Source organism: Urocitellus parryii, chromosome 9, assembly GCF_045843805.1.
Source record: "Urocitellus parryii isolate mUroPar1 chromosome 9, mUroPar1.hap1, whole genome shotgun sequence".
In the NCBI taxonomy this organism is placed as follows: domain Eukaryota; kingdom Metazoa; phylum Chordata; class Mammalia; order Rodentia; family Sciuridae; genus Urocitellus; species Urocitellus parryii.
The window spans coordinates 48,558,451-48,573,585 of record NC_135539.1 but is presented as its reverse complement, the minus strand read 5'-3'; the positions used below and the strand labels follow the sequence as shown (position 1 = coordinate 48,573,585).

General features: G+C 38.5%; 1 protein-coding gene across 5 annotated transcripts in view; it reads left to right on the top strand.

Annotated features, from left to right (window-relative positions):
• Positions 1-15,135, top strand: part of Mpp7 (MAGUK p55 scaffold protein 7) — a 259,878-nt gene that overhangs the window by 222,417 nt on the left and 22,326 nt on the right. For all 5 annotated transcript variants that reach the window (XM_026410607.2, XM_026410608.2, XM_026410606.2 and 2 more), the window contains one exon: positions 1,541-1,711. In XM_026410607.2, the coding sequence (XP_026266392.2) occupies positions 1,541-1,711 (171 nt within the window). The remainder of the gene's footprint in view (positions 1-1,540; positions 1,712-15,135) is intronic.

The window sequence follows — 15,135 nt, the reverse complement described above, 5'->3', positions numbered from 1 at the left end:
GTATTTAAAAAAGTCTTCTATTTTTCTAGTTTGATGAATATTCTTTTTAAATAAAATATATTTTTATACATTTAAAGGTATACTTAGATTTCATGCTATGAAATCTAATTTTCCCTTACTGATGCTATGGAGCTGATGTAGAATACATACAATGTTTCAATAAGCGAAGTATTTTCTCTCTCCTTAAAGTCTGGATTTTGAGAGACTATCAAGTTGGTTAGAGAGTTCATTGCACATCTTAGTGCAGTCTTGAATAGTATGTGTGATGATTATCACATATCTAGAAAGGAAATAAAACTGGACTCATGTGACAGCATGAAGAGTAAACAGAATGAAATTGGCATTAACTAAGAAAAGCAACTTTAGCTGGAATATTCAAGTCCAAGCTGCAGAAAGATAAAGTACACATGAAATTTTTTAAGTGTTTAAAAATTATTTTAGGGGCTGGGGCTGGATCTCACCAGTAGAGCGCTCGCTTAGCACGTGCGAGGTGCTGAATTCTATCCTCAGCACCACATAAAAAGAAAGAAAGATATAAAAAATTTATTTTAGTAAAACATCATATGACCTATTGGAAAGGGGAAATGCACTACCTTGGTCATGGAATGGGCAAAGATGTGTGACTTCCAAATGTCATATGACCTATTATTTTAGTAAAACGTCATATGACTTATCCTGAAACTTATTTCATTTTGTGTGCTTCACATCATAGATGCATAGAGATTCTATTGGAAGCTCAGTCATTTACTCCACCCGGATAGAATCACATTATTGTTAAATGACTGCTTAGGACTGACCTGTTCTTAACTGAGCCTAATTCTGTCATCCTGATTTGTGCATAGGCATATTCAGTACTATGCTTTCCCTAATTCAGTTTTGTTTTTTATTTAATGATAGATGCTGTCTGTGCCACAGGTATGTTGTTAGGTTTTTACTGAGAATATCACTTTTTTTACTATACTGCATGAAAGAGTTTGTCATTTATGTTTTAAATGCCTGTATAAGATTTTTAACTTTCTCTTATGAAATGTGTTCACCAGTAAGTCCATGATAAATAATCTTTGTGATTTCTGGCTTTTTTTGTTCCATTATACAGTTATTCTACTCACTGATTTTTGAAAAGGGCTCTTCATGATTTAGAACCAAATGGAATTTATATTATTATTGCTACATAAGTAAATGTTAGATAATCCTCTTATATATTTTCTATTTTGATGAAATTGCTTAGTATCTAAGTTGTTTCCCTTACTAAATGCACTTGTAACAATTACGGTGATTAAAATTCGACACAACTTGGAAGAATATTTTTTGTTTTGTTTTGGGTCTTTGTGGTGCTGGGGATCAAACCCAGCGCCTCACACATTCTGGGCATACGCTCCCCAAGCTACAACCCCAACTTTGAGGGTTTTGTTTTGTTTGGGTTTTTTAAAAATTATTACATATGTTATATGCGTGTGTGTGTATATATATATATATACACACACACACACATATATGTATATATGTACATAAATATACACACACTTTTTTTTATTTGCAGCTGGTTTTAGAAGAAGTTTTCGTCTTAGCAGAAAAGATAAGAAAACAAATAAATCCATGTATGAATGCAAGAAGAGCGATCAGTATGATACAGCAGACGTACCCACCTATGAAGAAGTGACACCATATCGGCGACAAACCAACGAGAAATACAGACTTGTTGTCTTGGTTGGTAAGTGTTTTTGAATGTAATTCTGCAAAAATGTGCAAAATAATAAACATTTAACTTTGAAATGTATCATAGTTGACATTTACAAGCTAAAAATCCCATCTTGAACAGTCTTTGCTTAGTCTCTAAAATGAAATCTTATTAGTCTTTCATACTTACATGCCATTCAGATACTTTTAAGGCTTCTATGAGGTTTAGTCCTGGCAAGCTGGGGAAGCCTCTCTGGGAGAGGGGATAGCAGACATCACTGCAATGATAGTTGTATCAGAGTAACTAAATAATATAAATGGATATTTTAAAATATAATGCAAGTTATTTTCTATTCATTTTGAGCAGTCACCATGGTAGAAGGTTCTTACCACTTTTAGAGCTTCAGCAAAACAAATTATTAACACAGAGTTCTAGGGAATTCCAAGCAGGGCTGTCAGTTAATAAAAGTGACTTGAGGTAGTAAGTACAAGCTGGTCTTTCGCATCTATCTTGTCCAGTTTCACAGACATCCCAGCCTTGTGCTGCTCCACCCCACCTCCACTATGGTTCTTTTTTTTTTTTTTTTTTTTTTTTTTTTTTTTTTTTTAAGAGAGAGTGAGAGAGGAGAGAGAGAGAGAGAATTTTTAATATTTATTTTTTAGTTCTCGGCAGACACAACATCTTTGTTGGTATGTGGTGCTGAGGATCGAACCCGGGCCGCACGCATGCCAGGCGAGCGCGCTACCGCTGAGCCACATCTCCAGCCCCTCCACTATGGTTCTTTAAAAATGTGGTTAGAGCCATGTCAGTTTCCAGGATCCAAGCCAATAATTTTGGAAATGTTTTCAGAATAAAGGAGCATGGTGTCTCTTGTTAATTGGCTTTTTATAAACTCAAAATGACAGTTACAGGGAAGAGAATAAATGGAAAGCCAAGGAATTGCCCCTTTTCAGTAAGGTGAAGGCCTTTGAAAGGTTACAAAACATTAATTCAAACAGATGGTGGGTGAATCTTGGGAAATGATGCAGTTGCTCACTTCAAATGGCACTGGAAGTGATCATTAGCACCATCAGGCATTAACTCCAAGGAAATTCCAGTTTTTCTTTATTAGCAGTATCCACATCTCCTCACCTGAACCTCCCCATACCACACCTCTGTAAGTATTGATGTTAGGTAGAACTCACAGCATCTGAACTTCTAGCCCTGGTAGAGTCACGCTGATGAGTAAGAACATACCATGACTCACACGGTGCTGGTAGTCATGGATAAATCCTGTGGTCCCTTATTGACCTTATGCCTGTCTCCCTCTCTTTGTCCCCACTGTGGCCCTCCATCATGGCACTGATCCCTGCAGCATCTCTTTTGTTCCCATTGCCTCTCCTCCTCAGCCCAGAGGAGATTCACTGTAATAAATGGGCAGAGATAACACGATAGTGTAACTCTTCATTGCCCTAACATCAAGGTCACCCCCACAGCTATGCATGTGGTGCAGGCCTATAATCCCAGCTACTCAGGAGGCTGAGGCAGGAGGATCACAAGTTTGAGATCAGGTGGGTAACATATGGAGATGATTGTCTCAGAATAAAAAAAGTTTGCAGTGTAGCTGAGTGATAAAATGTCCCTGGGTTTAGCCCCCAGCACTGGTAGAAAAAGAATGACCATCACTTCTTAGAGTTATGATTGTGAGCTTTGACCTTTCCATAGGAGATCTGATTAAAATAGGAATTTTACCTTTTTTTTTTTTCCTCCCTGTAAGTGCTAACAATTAAAACCCTTTCCTTAGGGGTAAGAATAGTAGGTGGATGAGGCTAAACTATAAGTCTGTGTACCCAGGTAATAATGAAAGGAAGTCATTGTCTGAAACAGATAAAGGTGGTTGATGGCTATGGAAAAGAAATAGCCAACCTGTAGACTCTTCCAAAGCAAAAGCGGGTTACAGGATGCAGTCAACTTGTGTGTGGGACTGCTCATTGTGTTCTGCCCCAGGGTACAGATGAAAGTAGTTCATCACCCCTCCCTACAGTCCCCTTAAGGTATAAAGAGGAAGGATGCTGCGTTATCAGCTGTCCAACACCAAAACAAAATACTTTGGATAATTATAAAAAGAAAAGCTCATTTTGGCTCGTGGTTTTTGAGTGCCAACATGATTCTTTCTACAAGGAACCTCACACCTGACTTCATGTGGTAGGTTGTAGCCAGAGCACAGGCACACTGAAAATCTTTTTTTTTTTTTTCACACTGAAAATCTTATGAAAAATTATCCTCAGGCTATGTATATAAAGTGTATATGAAACACCAAGGAATTTCATCTGACCCCATCACTTTGAGTCTGTGGTAAGGCAGCACATCATGACAAGAGCAGGAAGTGGAACAAAACTGCTCACCTCATCATCAGGAAACCAAAGAGAGAGAAGGAGAAAGGAACCAAGGTCCCTCAATTCCCCTGGGAGTTGTACACCTCCAGTGACCTAAGGACCTCCCATCATGCCCCAGTTCTCAAAGGTTCTACCTCCCAAAAGCTACCCAGAAGTCCAGACCTTTAACATGTGGACTTTGTGGGGGACATTTAAGAACTTAATCATAGCAAATGCCAAAGGAAAATAAAGCTGTTATTGAGCTGCAGTAGGTGCAAGAGTCCTAACCAGGGCTCATTAGCTGGGATAAAACACAAGGGGATCACCATCTGAGCTACCAAGCTCAGAAACCCTTGTCCTTGATTTCTCACACCCATTGGCACTGGAATGCCAATAGCAAATACATTAGATCCTCCAATATTGCCTCACAATCCCTGAGGCTCTGGTTATATTTTTCTGGTACTTTTTTTTTCTCTTTTTCAAATTCAATAGTGTCTATTGGTTTATCTCCAGAATCCCCAACTCTTTCCATTATCATCTTGGTATTTAGTCCCCCAAGTCAATTTTCTCCTTTACATATTGATTTCATTCTGTTGTTACATTGCCAATTAATTCCTTTCCATGGTTGCTGTTGGTCTGCCCAGGATTTTATTTTTCCAACAGTTACAAGTGTGTTTTACCTTTAGCTCACAGGGCTGAGTTAAACTGATGCTTTATTGTTTTGTACTCTAGCTTCAGAGACATCTTGGGGATGGCAACTGTTGGATTTTTTCTTAAGAATTGGTCGCCTTTATCTTATTCTTTGTATGTTGCATATTTTCTATACCTCATATGTTTTTGCATTTTACTGACTGGGAGTGTTGTTATCCCCCACCGCCCCCCAAACACACATTCTCACACACACACTCAAAAACATGGGCTGCTTTGTAGGCTGCACCAGTGAATTCCTGAAGCATTCTCCGCTGATTTCCCTGGTCTTTCCCTCTGGTGTCGCTCACACTTGCAGCAGCCCACCTGGGGTGACCCTCTTAGTCACCAAGAAAGGTTAGGTTAGGAAAGGTCAGCTTCCAGTGTCTGCCTTGGGTGTGTTCCCTGCATGTGGCACTTGGGTTAGTCAGAGACGTGCACAGTGATTCACACTGAGTTCATTTCTCAAAGCCTTCATTGTCCTTCTCTGGATTCATGACATTGGTACCCAGCCCAGGGGTGAACCCAGAACCTTTGTGGAGACTGAGCTGCTCTGAGTCTCTTCGTGGAGACTGCCACTGCTCCCCTCTACGACTTTGAGATGGGTCCTCACCATGTTTAGGCAAAGCCCAAGGTAGGAAGAAAAAGTAAAATAGGAACTGCCCCCCTCTTGGGGGATCACCTGTCACATCAAGTTCCTCTCATTATCTGGCTGCTTTCATTTACATTTTAGAATACTAAGGTTATTGTGTTTTATGCTTCATCCAGAGAGTTTGGTTATATTCAGTGGAGAGATAGGTGGGCTCCCCACCACTGTGGCACCAGAACTCCTAAAACTGTAATCTCACAGGCACAACCTGGCCTCTCTCTCTGGTGTACTTCAATCAGCATCCTCAGACTTGAGCAATGAACCCCAGTACTCATGTCTCCCCATTAAGAGTTTATCACAGTGTCATCCCAAATACCTTTGTAGGTTAAAAAAAATACCCCCAGAAACAGATCAAACTTTCCATTGTCAGCCCCAAGTCGCACAGTAACCTAAGGTATTTTGGCTTCTGCACTATATGAATGCTATTGTCTAGATCGGCAATCGTTGAACTAAAACTCTTCTGGCTGAAACCTTGAACAAATAAGTTAATTTATTCCTGTGCACTTCAGTTGCCCTATTTCAGTTCTCTGGGTTCCTGGCACTTGAATTCTGAGGTGAGTATGGACTCTGCTTTTTGGGAGATGCCAGACCTTTCCAACAGACAAATCATCTCCCTCTTCTCATTAACTTTTTATTTCCAACAGGATCCTAAAGCTTTATTTTCTATCCTATGGTGTCAGCCCTGCTGCCATGACTACTCTTCCTCTGTCTTCTGCTGGCAGTTCTTAACATGCTGACTGAGCCCCGATCCTCAGTGGAGATGCACTCTTGATCTCCTGGTGGGAGCTTTACCCTCAGGATGTTCCTAAGCCAGAACTAAATGTAGCTTCTCCCAAGGGCACAGTCAGGAAGGGCTCATCTTTCCTTGCCGTGTGTCTCTCCTCCACTCGTGTATCCTCACTCTGCAGATACTTCTGGGCTTTGAGTAAATAGCAATTCAGTTATTTCAGTAACAACCCTATTCTGTCTTTTGTTGCTTTTTACTACTTAGCAGGTTTCTTTACTACTAAGATCTAGCTATATTGTTTCACCACCCTCTTCTGTTTCTGGCTCCTTTCTAACAATCCCCCTGAGTTTTTAAGTTTTAATTAGTTTATCAAGTGGGGCCTTTCCTTCTCCATGATATGGAATGCCATTAGCTAAAGGCTATGCATATATTATTGCCTTCAGTCCTCAACATGACAGTGTAGTAAATACTTTTATGCACCCATTTTTATAGATGGAGAAATAAAGTACAGAGAGAAGTAATAAGTAATCTGTCCCAGGTCCCACAGTTGTTAAGCTGTGGTGTGATCAGACTCAAGCAGCTGGAGACCAAAATCCACTTTTTTTTTCTTGTACCAGGTAATTTAGTCAGCTTTTTTTGCTGCTGTAACTGAAAGACCCAACTTGAACAACTGTAGAGGAGCAAAGGTTTGTTTAGGGGCTCATGGTTTCAGAGGTTTTAGTTCATAGAAAGTCAGCTCTATTCCTTGGGGCTCAAGGTGAGGCAGAACATAGAACATTCTTACAGAAGACTCTGGTAGAGGGAACCATCTCATTTGATGATGAGAAAGCAGAGAGAGAGAGATACAACTCTCCATGTACAAAATATATACCCCGTAGCCACACTCCCAATGAACCCCTTCCTCCAACCACACCCCACCTGCCACCAGTTACCACTCAGTTAATCCCACTAGGGATTAATTCACTGATTAGGTAAAGGCCATGACTCAATCATTTCTCCTCCAAAGCTTGTTGCATTATCTCACATGTGAGCTTTTGGGGGGACACCATATCTAAACCATAACACGAGATATTGAACCCAGAGTCACTTAACCATTGAGCCATATCGCCAGCCCTTTTTTTTAAATTATTTTTTTATTTTGAGACAGCATCTCACGAAGTTACCTCTGGCTTTACTAAATTGCTAAGTCCACCTTTGAACTTGCTATCTTCCTGCCTCAGCTTCCTGAGCTGCTGGGATTACAGGGATGCACCACTGTACCCAGCTAAAACCCTCTTATTTCACTATGGAGTATGACTTCCAATCTGTAACATCAAGGATATTCTTTACCTCCATGCTATTTTATTTTTCTTTTTTCCTCTTTGACTTAGGCTCCATTAATTTTTTTTCCTGACAAATACCTTCTCATTTTGTGAACATTTGGATCTGAGTCTACCAAAAGCATCTATCATTCCCCTAAATCCATCCCCCTTCACTACCCTCAGATTCTCTACTGCAGCCCCCAGGTTGGTCCAGCAGGCTTACCAGGCTCTTCTCCCTCTTCCTCACATACATTCTGCATACTACCTAGGGGGAATCCCTGTATTGCACACATTATTGTTTCACTGTCCCTCTTCACAACACTGATGAATTTCTTAAGTATTCTAGGCTGGTTTTCCTGGGCTTTCCCTATCAAATCTGCAGCCTTCTTGGAGTAATTCTCCTGATACCAAGGAAGGTTCTGTTTGTGCCAGAGCTATTTGATCCGTCTTCAGAGTTGAGAACTTACCTCTTAGTTGTTTTTCGATAGCCTAAGACAGAGGCAGCTTTGGAGAATACACCAAGGAAAGAGCCCTACTAACCTTTCCCCTCTGATCTCCAGCCCCTCCTCCAGGGCTTCTCAGACTGTATGTAACATGCATTCCAGTCACCTAGGGATCTTACTGATATGCAGTTTCTTGCTAGTCTGAGACGTGGTTTGAGAGTTTGTGTTTCTAACAAGTTTCCAGATGCTGCTGGCCCCCTTAACGAGGCCATGCATTGAGCTTTTTACCTGTGGCTACTGGTGATAATGCAAGTGCCACAAGGCACTAGCACTGTGCATGCAGGGGGCAAAAAAGCCTCATTGCTGTGGTCCAGCAATGTGTTTGAGTGGGTTCAGTTGCCATTAACCTCTCTGGTGGGTCTTTGCAAACTGGCTGCCGATTATTTTGCCCTTATTGGGCATCACCTTTCAGTTTTGTGCTCTCTTGTGCCTGTGTTATGATGATGGCTAAACCTTTGGGTTTTATCCTAATCTGTTCATAATTTGCTCGGTGATATTTTGGGTTTGCTTTGTTGGTTTTGATCAATTGATTCATTATTATTTTTAGCTTTTATTTTGAAAGCCCTGAAGGAAAAATAACTGAAATTCTGTAGTCCCATTTTGGAGCAGTGGCTGATATAATGGAGTATTTAAATTGATAACAGTGGCGTTGCAACAGAACAGACTGAATGAAGAATATTAATCTTATTCTTTTTTGTCACATCATATTACATATCATAGCCGGGGAATAATATATATCTTGTGTCTAGGAAAAATTAAGAGAAAGATGTAAACATGTTATGTTCATGTAAACTTCTTAGGAATGTTTCTATTTATGGAAGACTTGTAAACCTGCCAAAATGCCTGTACAGGTGGAGGCTTGCACAACTTCCCTGGTGCTACTGAGGAGCCTCAGAGTGTGTCCTTCCACTTCTGTGCACTCTGTGGCCTTCCATGCAAAATGACATTCTGCGGTGGAATCCGGTGACTGCTCAGGATAGTTTTATGAAACTTTCCTTCCAGAGTGTTCCCTATAATTAGATTTCTTCCATATAGTCACTGCTCAGAAACCCTTTCTGCTGTGTGTCTGGCATCTTTGATGTAGCAGAAGTTTAGAGTTTGTTGCCTGAGGAAATCTGCATCTGTGAGGCAAGGTAGCATAGAAGGAAAGAAACAGGCCTTTGGGGGCCTTACAGGCAGAGCCCCAATTCTGTTCTGCCCGATCATGTGACACCTGTGTCATTCACGTTCTCTCTGTCCTTCAGTTTCTCCATCTGAAAAGTACCAATAATAAGAACACTTGTTTTCTAGACTTGAAGGTGAAACTCAATAATCTTTGCAAAGACTTAAACCAGTTCCTAGCAGCTAGTAAGGTTTTAATAAAAAGCCGTTCTTGTATATTATCTAAAAATACTAGCAAGATAAACATGAAATCAAGTGTGAGCAGGCTCCAGCTGACTTTGATCTTCAGTGTTCAAAACTCTTATAAGTTAGATCATTTAGCAGTTTATCATCCGAAATAGGTAAGCAAGCAGGGGATACATGTTTTGGAAGCTCTATCTTGCTCTTGAGTTGACCGTTTACTTTCATGATCTTGTAAAAAAAAAAAAAAAAATTCTATACTTGGGATATATTTCCATGACTTCTACAGCAGAAATATATCCAGTCTGTCTCTACCCAGTGTTTTCAAAACCATTGGGAGTAATGACATTTGCCTTGAAACTGTTAAATGAACATCATTGGGGAGGTGCACACTATTTTATTTATATTATTACTATAATACTGCATAATTTTTATTCTTGGATCCTATGTTCAAGAAATAAAGAGAGACCGAGTTGTTACTGTGGCATCATCATGGCATCAGAAGACTTTGAACTTTGATTAGAGGCATTTGATTTTCCCTTCATTTTGTAAACGTATTATTCCTGAGGCACATTTAAGCCATAAAACATGTCCATGATAGTTTTCTGTTAAATTTTCTGCTTTTTATTTTCTAAAAAGTGTTGAGAAAACTGTCAGGCATTTAGTACGTTTTCCTACCTGACAAGTTTTATCTTTAGTAAAATCTGACTTTTTTCATAGTGAAGTAATAAAGTCAAATAATGAGGGGGCGCTGGGGAGAGGAGCAGGAAGAAAGTCTTGGTGTTAAAAAGCTACTAAAACACTTTCTGTGGTCTAAGCCAAAACTAGAGCTGAAATTCATCTTGTGGATATTCAGACAATTTGCGACTTGTTCTGTCTGGTTATAAGAGGAAACTAATAATAAATCTTTCCGTATATTTCACATTTCTAACTTGAGCATTAAGTACTGTTCTGCCCTCCTTTTGTGCTGGATCTTACATGCTGCCTGAAGACTGCTTTTCAGAGGTCATTTGAATAAATAGACATTTATAAGACTGTCATCGTTTTTCCATAAAACCATGATGTAACACAGTCTCCCACATAAAGCAGAGACGAAAAGTACTCTCTCAGAACTAAACGTGAAGGTTAATAGGTGTCTTAGAATTTTCATTGCTTTTGTTGAACTTCCATCGAAGGCTTGTAGGAATTAGTCTGCTCTGGAGGATTTTTTGTAGATAACCATAAAAGCAAAAGTCATAATTAAATTTATGAGTGTGTGATGCATTTAAAATTATAATCCTTGTCTAGAAGAAGCAAATGTGCTCTTCATTAGAATCACAGTTGGCTTTTGATGCCATTGGTCTTTTTATACTCAGGCTTAATATCTGGGCCTAAGTCATAGTGCTATTCATTCAGCTGATTTTCACAGAAGACTGACTGCCAGCCTTTGTTCTGGACATGTGGGCTCCTTAGTGAACACCACAAGCATTCTTGCCCTCGAGCCATTTACATTCTAGTGGAAGAAGATAGACCAAAACCATATTTGTAATAAATTAATGATAATGATAGAGCCACTTCTATAGCTGTTAGAAAGTGGTAAGTGCTGTAGAGGAAATAATAGGGCAGCTGGTTATGGGGGAATTAGGATTTTGGAACCAGGACATGACAGATTTTGATTCAGAATTCCTGTTGCCCTACTAAAAGGTTACATTCAGAGCAGTTTTGAAGGAAGGTACTCAAGCCCTCTTCTACTTAGCTAAGGAAGATGGGCATGATTGTATCTTGACCTTTTAATTTTATTCTCCCTTTTACCGTAGCTCTGAGATAGAGGTGAGACACATACTTACGCCAGTCTCTGTAAGTCTAGGGCAGATAGCTGGTGTGGAGAAAATGATGCTCTTTCAGCAAGCTTTCTGCTCCCTGTTTGTGTCCTTTTTTCCTTCTTTTCCGGACACTAGCATTACAAACTGATGCTTCATTATTAACATTTTTCTCCCATTTTGAATGCAAAAGAGGCAAGGAAATCTGAATTTCTATCAAGGCTTCTTAGAACAGCCAAGTAGCTATACTTTTTATAGAGTTCCATTCCAAAGGAACTTTAAATTTAGTTTTATAAACAGACTTGTCACTCTCAAATGCAATAATCCAGCCACCCACTAATATGATAATTCAAAGACTGGGTCAAATGTACTAGCGTGTATTTTTTTTTTAATGCCTAGAGCAACCAGATAGTAGTGCTACAATATGATAAGTAGACTACAACACATGTCTAATCTGAGGGATACCTAGAGATTTTGTTTGATATATCTTGTAGTAAATCAAATGAATAAGTATGCATTTTCAGGTAACAAGGCAGTTTGGATATTTATTTCAGACTCTAGTAATTCTTCTACTTTTCTCTGGATTGTAAGAGCAACAAGTCTGGCCAATATCATAAAAATGTCTATAGAGAATTGTGGAAGCATTTTCATGTGAAGCAGTACAGATACACGGGAGGTGAGCACATAATAAAACCTACATTGATGTCAGTAGCCTTCCACATAATGTGCTCTTTTTATGTTTACAACAAGATGTACAAAGATCCTGAGATCTGAATAGTATTTTGTCAGACCAACAGATATCCCTCCAATATACAACTTAATATTGAACTTAAACCCTTGAGTTGTTCAATTCAGTACTCACCAGCCATCATAAAAACTATACCTAAATTCTAAGCCAGACATTTACAAATAAAAAATACTTTATGCTCATTGTTTGTAGACAGCATGTCATTTGAAATATATATATAACATACATTAATATATTTCTCACATTTCATTGATTGCAATAAAAGTATTTTCACAATAGTAATATAATAATTGCTATTCTAGCAAATACGTATTCATTCACTTAGGGTGTGCATGAACATATTAATATGTAGGTGATTGAAGCTCCAAAGTACAGTGCACAGGCATGGCCTGAGACATTTTTTTTCTTTCATGTAAGAATGTTGAACAATATTTTAAAGCCCTCTCAGGGCACTTACAGTAGTTTGAAAGTACTTGTCTAGGTACAGGTTTTATTGCCTCAATGCTTTTTGTACTCACTTAGCTTTTTCATTTTTTAAATTATCTATGTCTGTTTCAGATTCAGGAAGTAGATCTCTTTGGGAACCATATTACAGAATGAAAAACACATCAACTATGAATTAATTTTGAAAGTGTATTGTGCCAGCATTCTAATAAAAATATTCACCCATAGCATTTGTAACAAATAATAAACACATATTTGTGGTATGAAAAGATAAAAATCTGAAATAAAAATACTTAACCTCCTATAATAACAATAATGTTAGCTGATTTAGGGGGTCCTTTGTGGAAAAGGTGTCATGTGTCTAAATTACCTTTCTACGTAAGTGATCTGAGAATTGTATATGATTTCTTAACTTTTTAAGATATAAATGAATGTTTGCAGATTGTTAACAGTGACTGTTTCCTTAAATGTAACATTTAAAGGGAACTTTACTAGCATTATTTTATTGACACTTTAAGTGGGCTATATTTCTTTGGCTAAAATGAACTTTTTTTTTTTTTAATAAACTCACACTTGACACATTTGTCTACTTTCAATAAGGAGTTACTAATTAAATTGAAATCATCATCATTCTTTTGAAAAGATCATAGAGTAAAAAAAAAAAAAAAGACGCAAATTTTTGAGCAAACAGAAAGGCTTTTTAATACTACCTAAGCCACATTCCAGATGTGTGACCTTCTGAAAATTACCTAACCTTTTGTTGTCTCGGTTTTCTCATCTGTGAAACAAGGATAATGATAGCTTTCTTTTAGGGATATTTTGAAGATTAGTAAGGGTGTATGAAACCATGTAACGCATGCTTGCCACATGAAAGGGCCTCACCTTGTCCTTGTCATCCTCATCATCATTCCAAAGCCTTCTGTCTGCACTTTAAAGATGTGTTATGCCCATAGTACAAGAGTTAACATCTAGAATCAACAAATGGGACTTACTCAAACTAAAAAGTTCTTTCTCAGCAAAAGAAACAATAAGAGAGGTAAATAGGGAGCCTACATCATGGGAACAAATTTTTACTCCTCACACTTCAGATAGAGCCCTAATATCCAGAGTATATAAAGAACTCAAAAAATTAGACAATAAGATAACAAATAACCCAATCAACAAATGGGCCAAGGACCTGAACAGACACTTCTCAGAGGAGGACATACAATCAATCAACAAGTACATGGAAAAATGCTCACCATCTCTAGCAGTCAGAGAAATGCAAATCAAAACCACCCTAAGATACCATCTCACTCCAGTAAGATTGGCAGCCATTATGAAGTCGAACAACAACAAGTGCTGGCGAGGATGTGGGGAAAAGGGTACACTTGTACATTGTTGGTGGAACTGCAAATTGGTGTGGCCAATTTGGAAAGCAGTATGGAGATTTCTTGGAAAGCTGGGAATGGAACCACCATTTGACCCAGCTATTCCCCTTCTCGGTCTATTCCCTAAAGACCTAAAAAGAGCATGCTACAGGGACACTGCTACATCGATGTTCATAGCAGCACAATTCACAATAGCAAGACTGTGGAACCAACCTAGATGCCCTTCAATAGACGAATGGATAAAAAAAATGTGGCATTTATACACAATGGAGTATTACTCTGCATTAAAAAATGACAAAATCATAGAATTTGGAGGGAAATGGATGGCATTAGAGCAGATTATGCTAAGTGAAGCTAGCCAAGCCCTAAAAAACAAATGCCAAATGTCTTCTTTGATATAAGGAGAGTAACTGAGAACAGACTAGGGAAGAAGAGCACGAGAAGAAGACCAACATTAAACAGGGACAAGAGGTGGGAGGGAAAGGGAGAGAGAAGGGAAATTGCATGGAAATGGAAGGAGACCTCAGGGTTATACAAAATTACATACAAGAGGAAGTGAGGGGAAAGGGAAAAATAATACAAGGGGGAGGAATGAATTACAGTAGAGGGGGTAGAGAGAGAAGAGGGGAGGGGAGGGGAGGGGAGGGGGGATAGTAGAGGATAGGAAAGGCAGCAGAATACAACAGACACTAGTATGTCAATATGTAAATCAATGGAAGTGTAACTGATGTGATTCTGCAATCTGTATACGGGGTAAAAATGGGAGTTCATAACCCACTTGAATCAAAGTGTGAAATATGATATATCAAGAACTATGTAATGTTTTGAACAACCAACAATAAAAAAAATAAAAAAATAAAGATGTGTTATGTAGATTCTCTCCTCTGCTTCACTTTACCATTAGCAAATGCAGTTGAAAACAAACTGAAATCTATTCACCTGTGTACATACAAATGTATTTCCCCTGTTGTAAAAAAATGTTATGTAATGAAGGGTGAATTGAAGCCATCCCATTGAGGAGTCATATGAATGAATCTCAGTTTACATCCCTAAATTGCCTACAGTGTAAATAGCCTTTGTATTCTATATAAAAAATGGCCACTAAAATTGTTGCAAAAAAAAAATGAGAGTCTAACCACAGAAGGGGGGGATACAGAACAGGAATGTTGTGGTTCTTTCAAAGTCAAGAGAAACTGCTAAACTTCTCTAGTATGGGTGGCAGAATTGATTCAAGGTCCCTGCAGGGAAAATGCTATTTTTAGGTCTACAAGACAGTTTTATAGTGAAAATGATTGAAATTATGTCCCTATTTTAAGCTTTTTGCAACAGTGCTTCTACCTTTGAAAGTGACAATCTAGAATAACAATCTTGACATATATGAATGTGTATTCCATGAAAGGGTAATAAAGTAAATTCATTTGTCAGGGCAAAATTATAAAATTAACATATGGAGGCCAAAATTGAATACCATCAAAATCTAAGGGTATCACATTGGAGACGGCATACTTTTTCCTGTAAATGCAAACACTTGTAG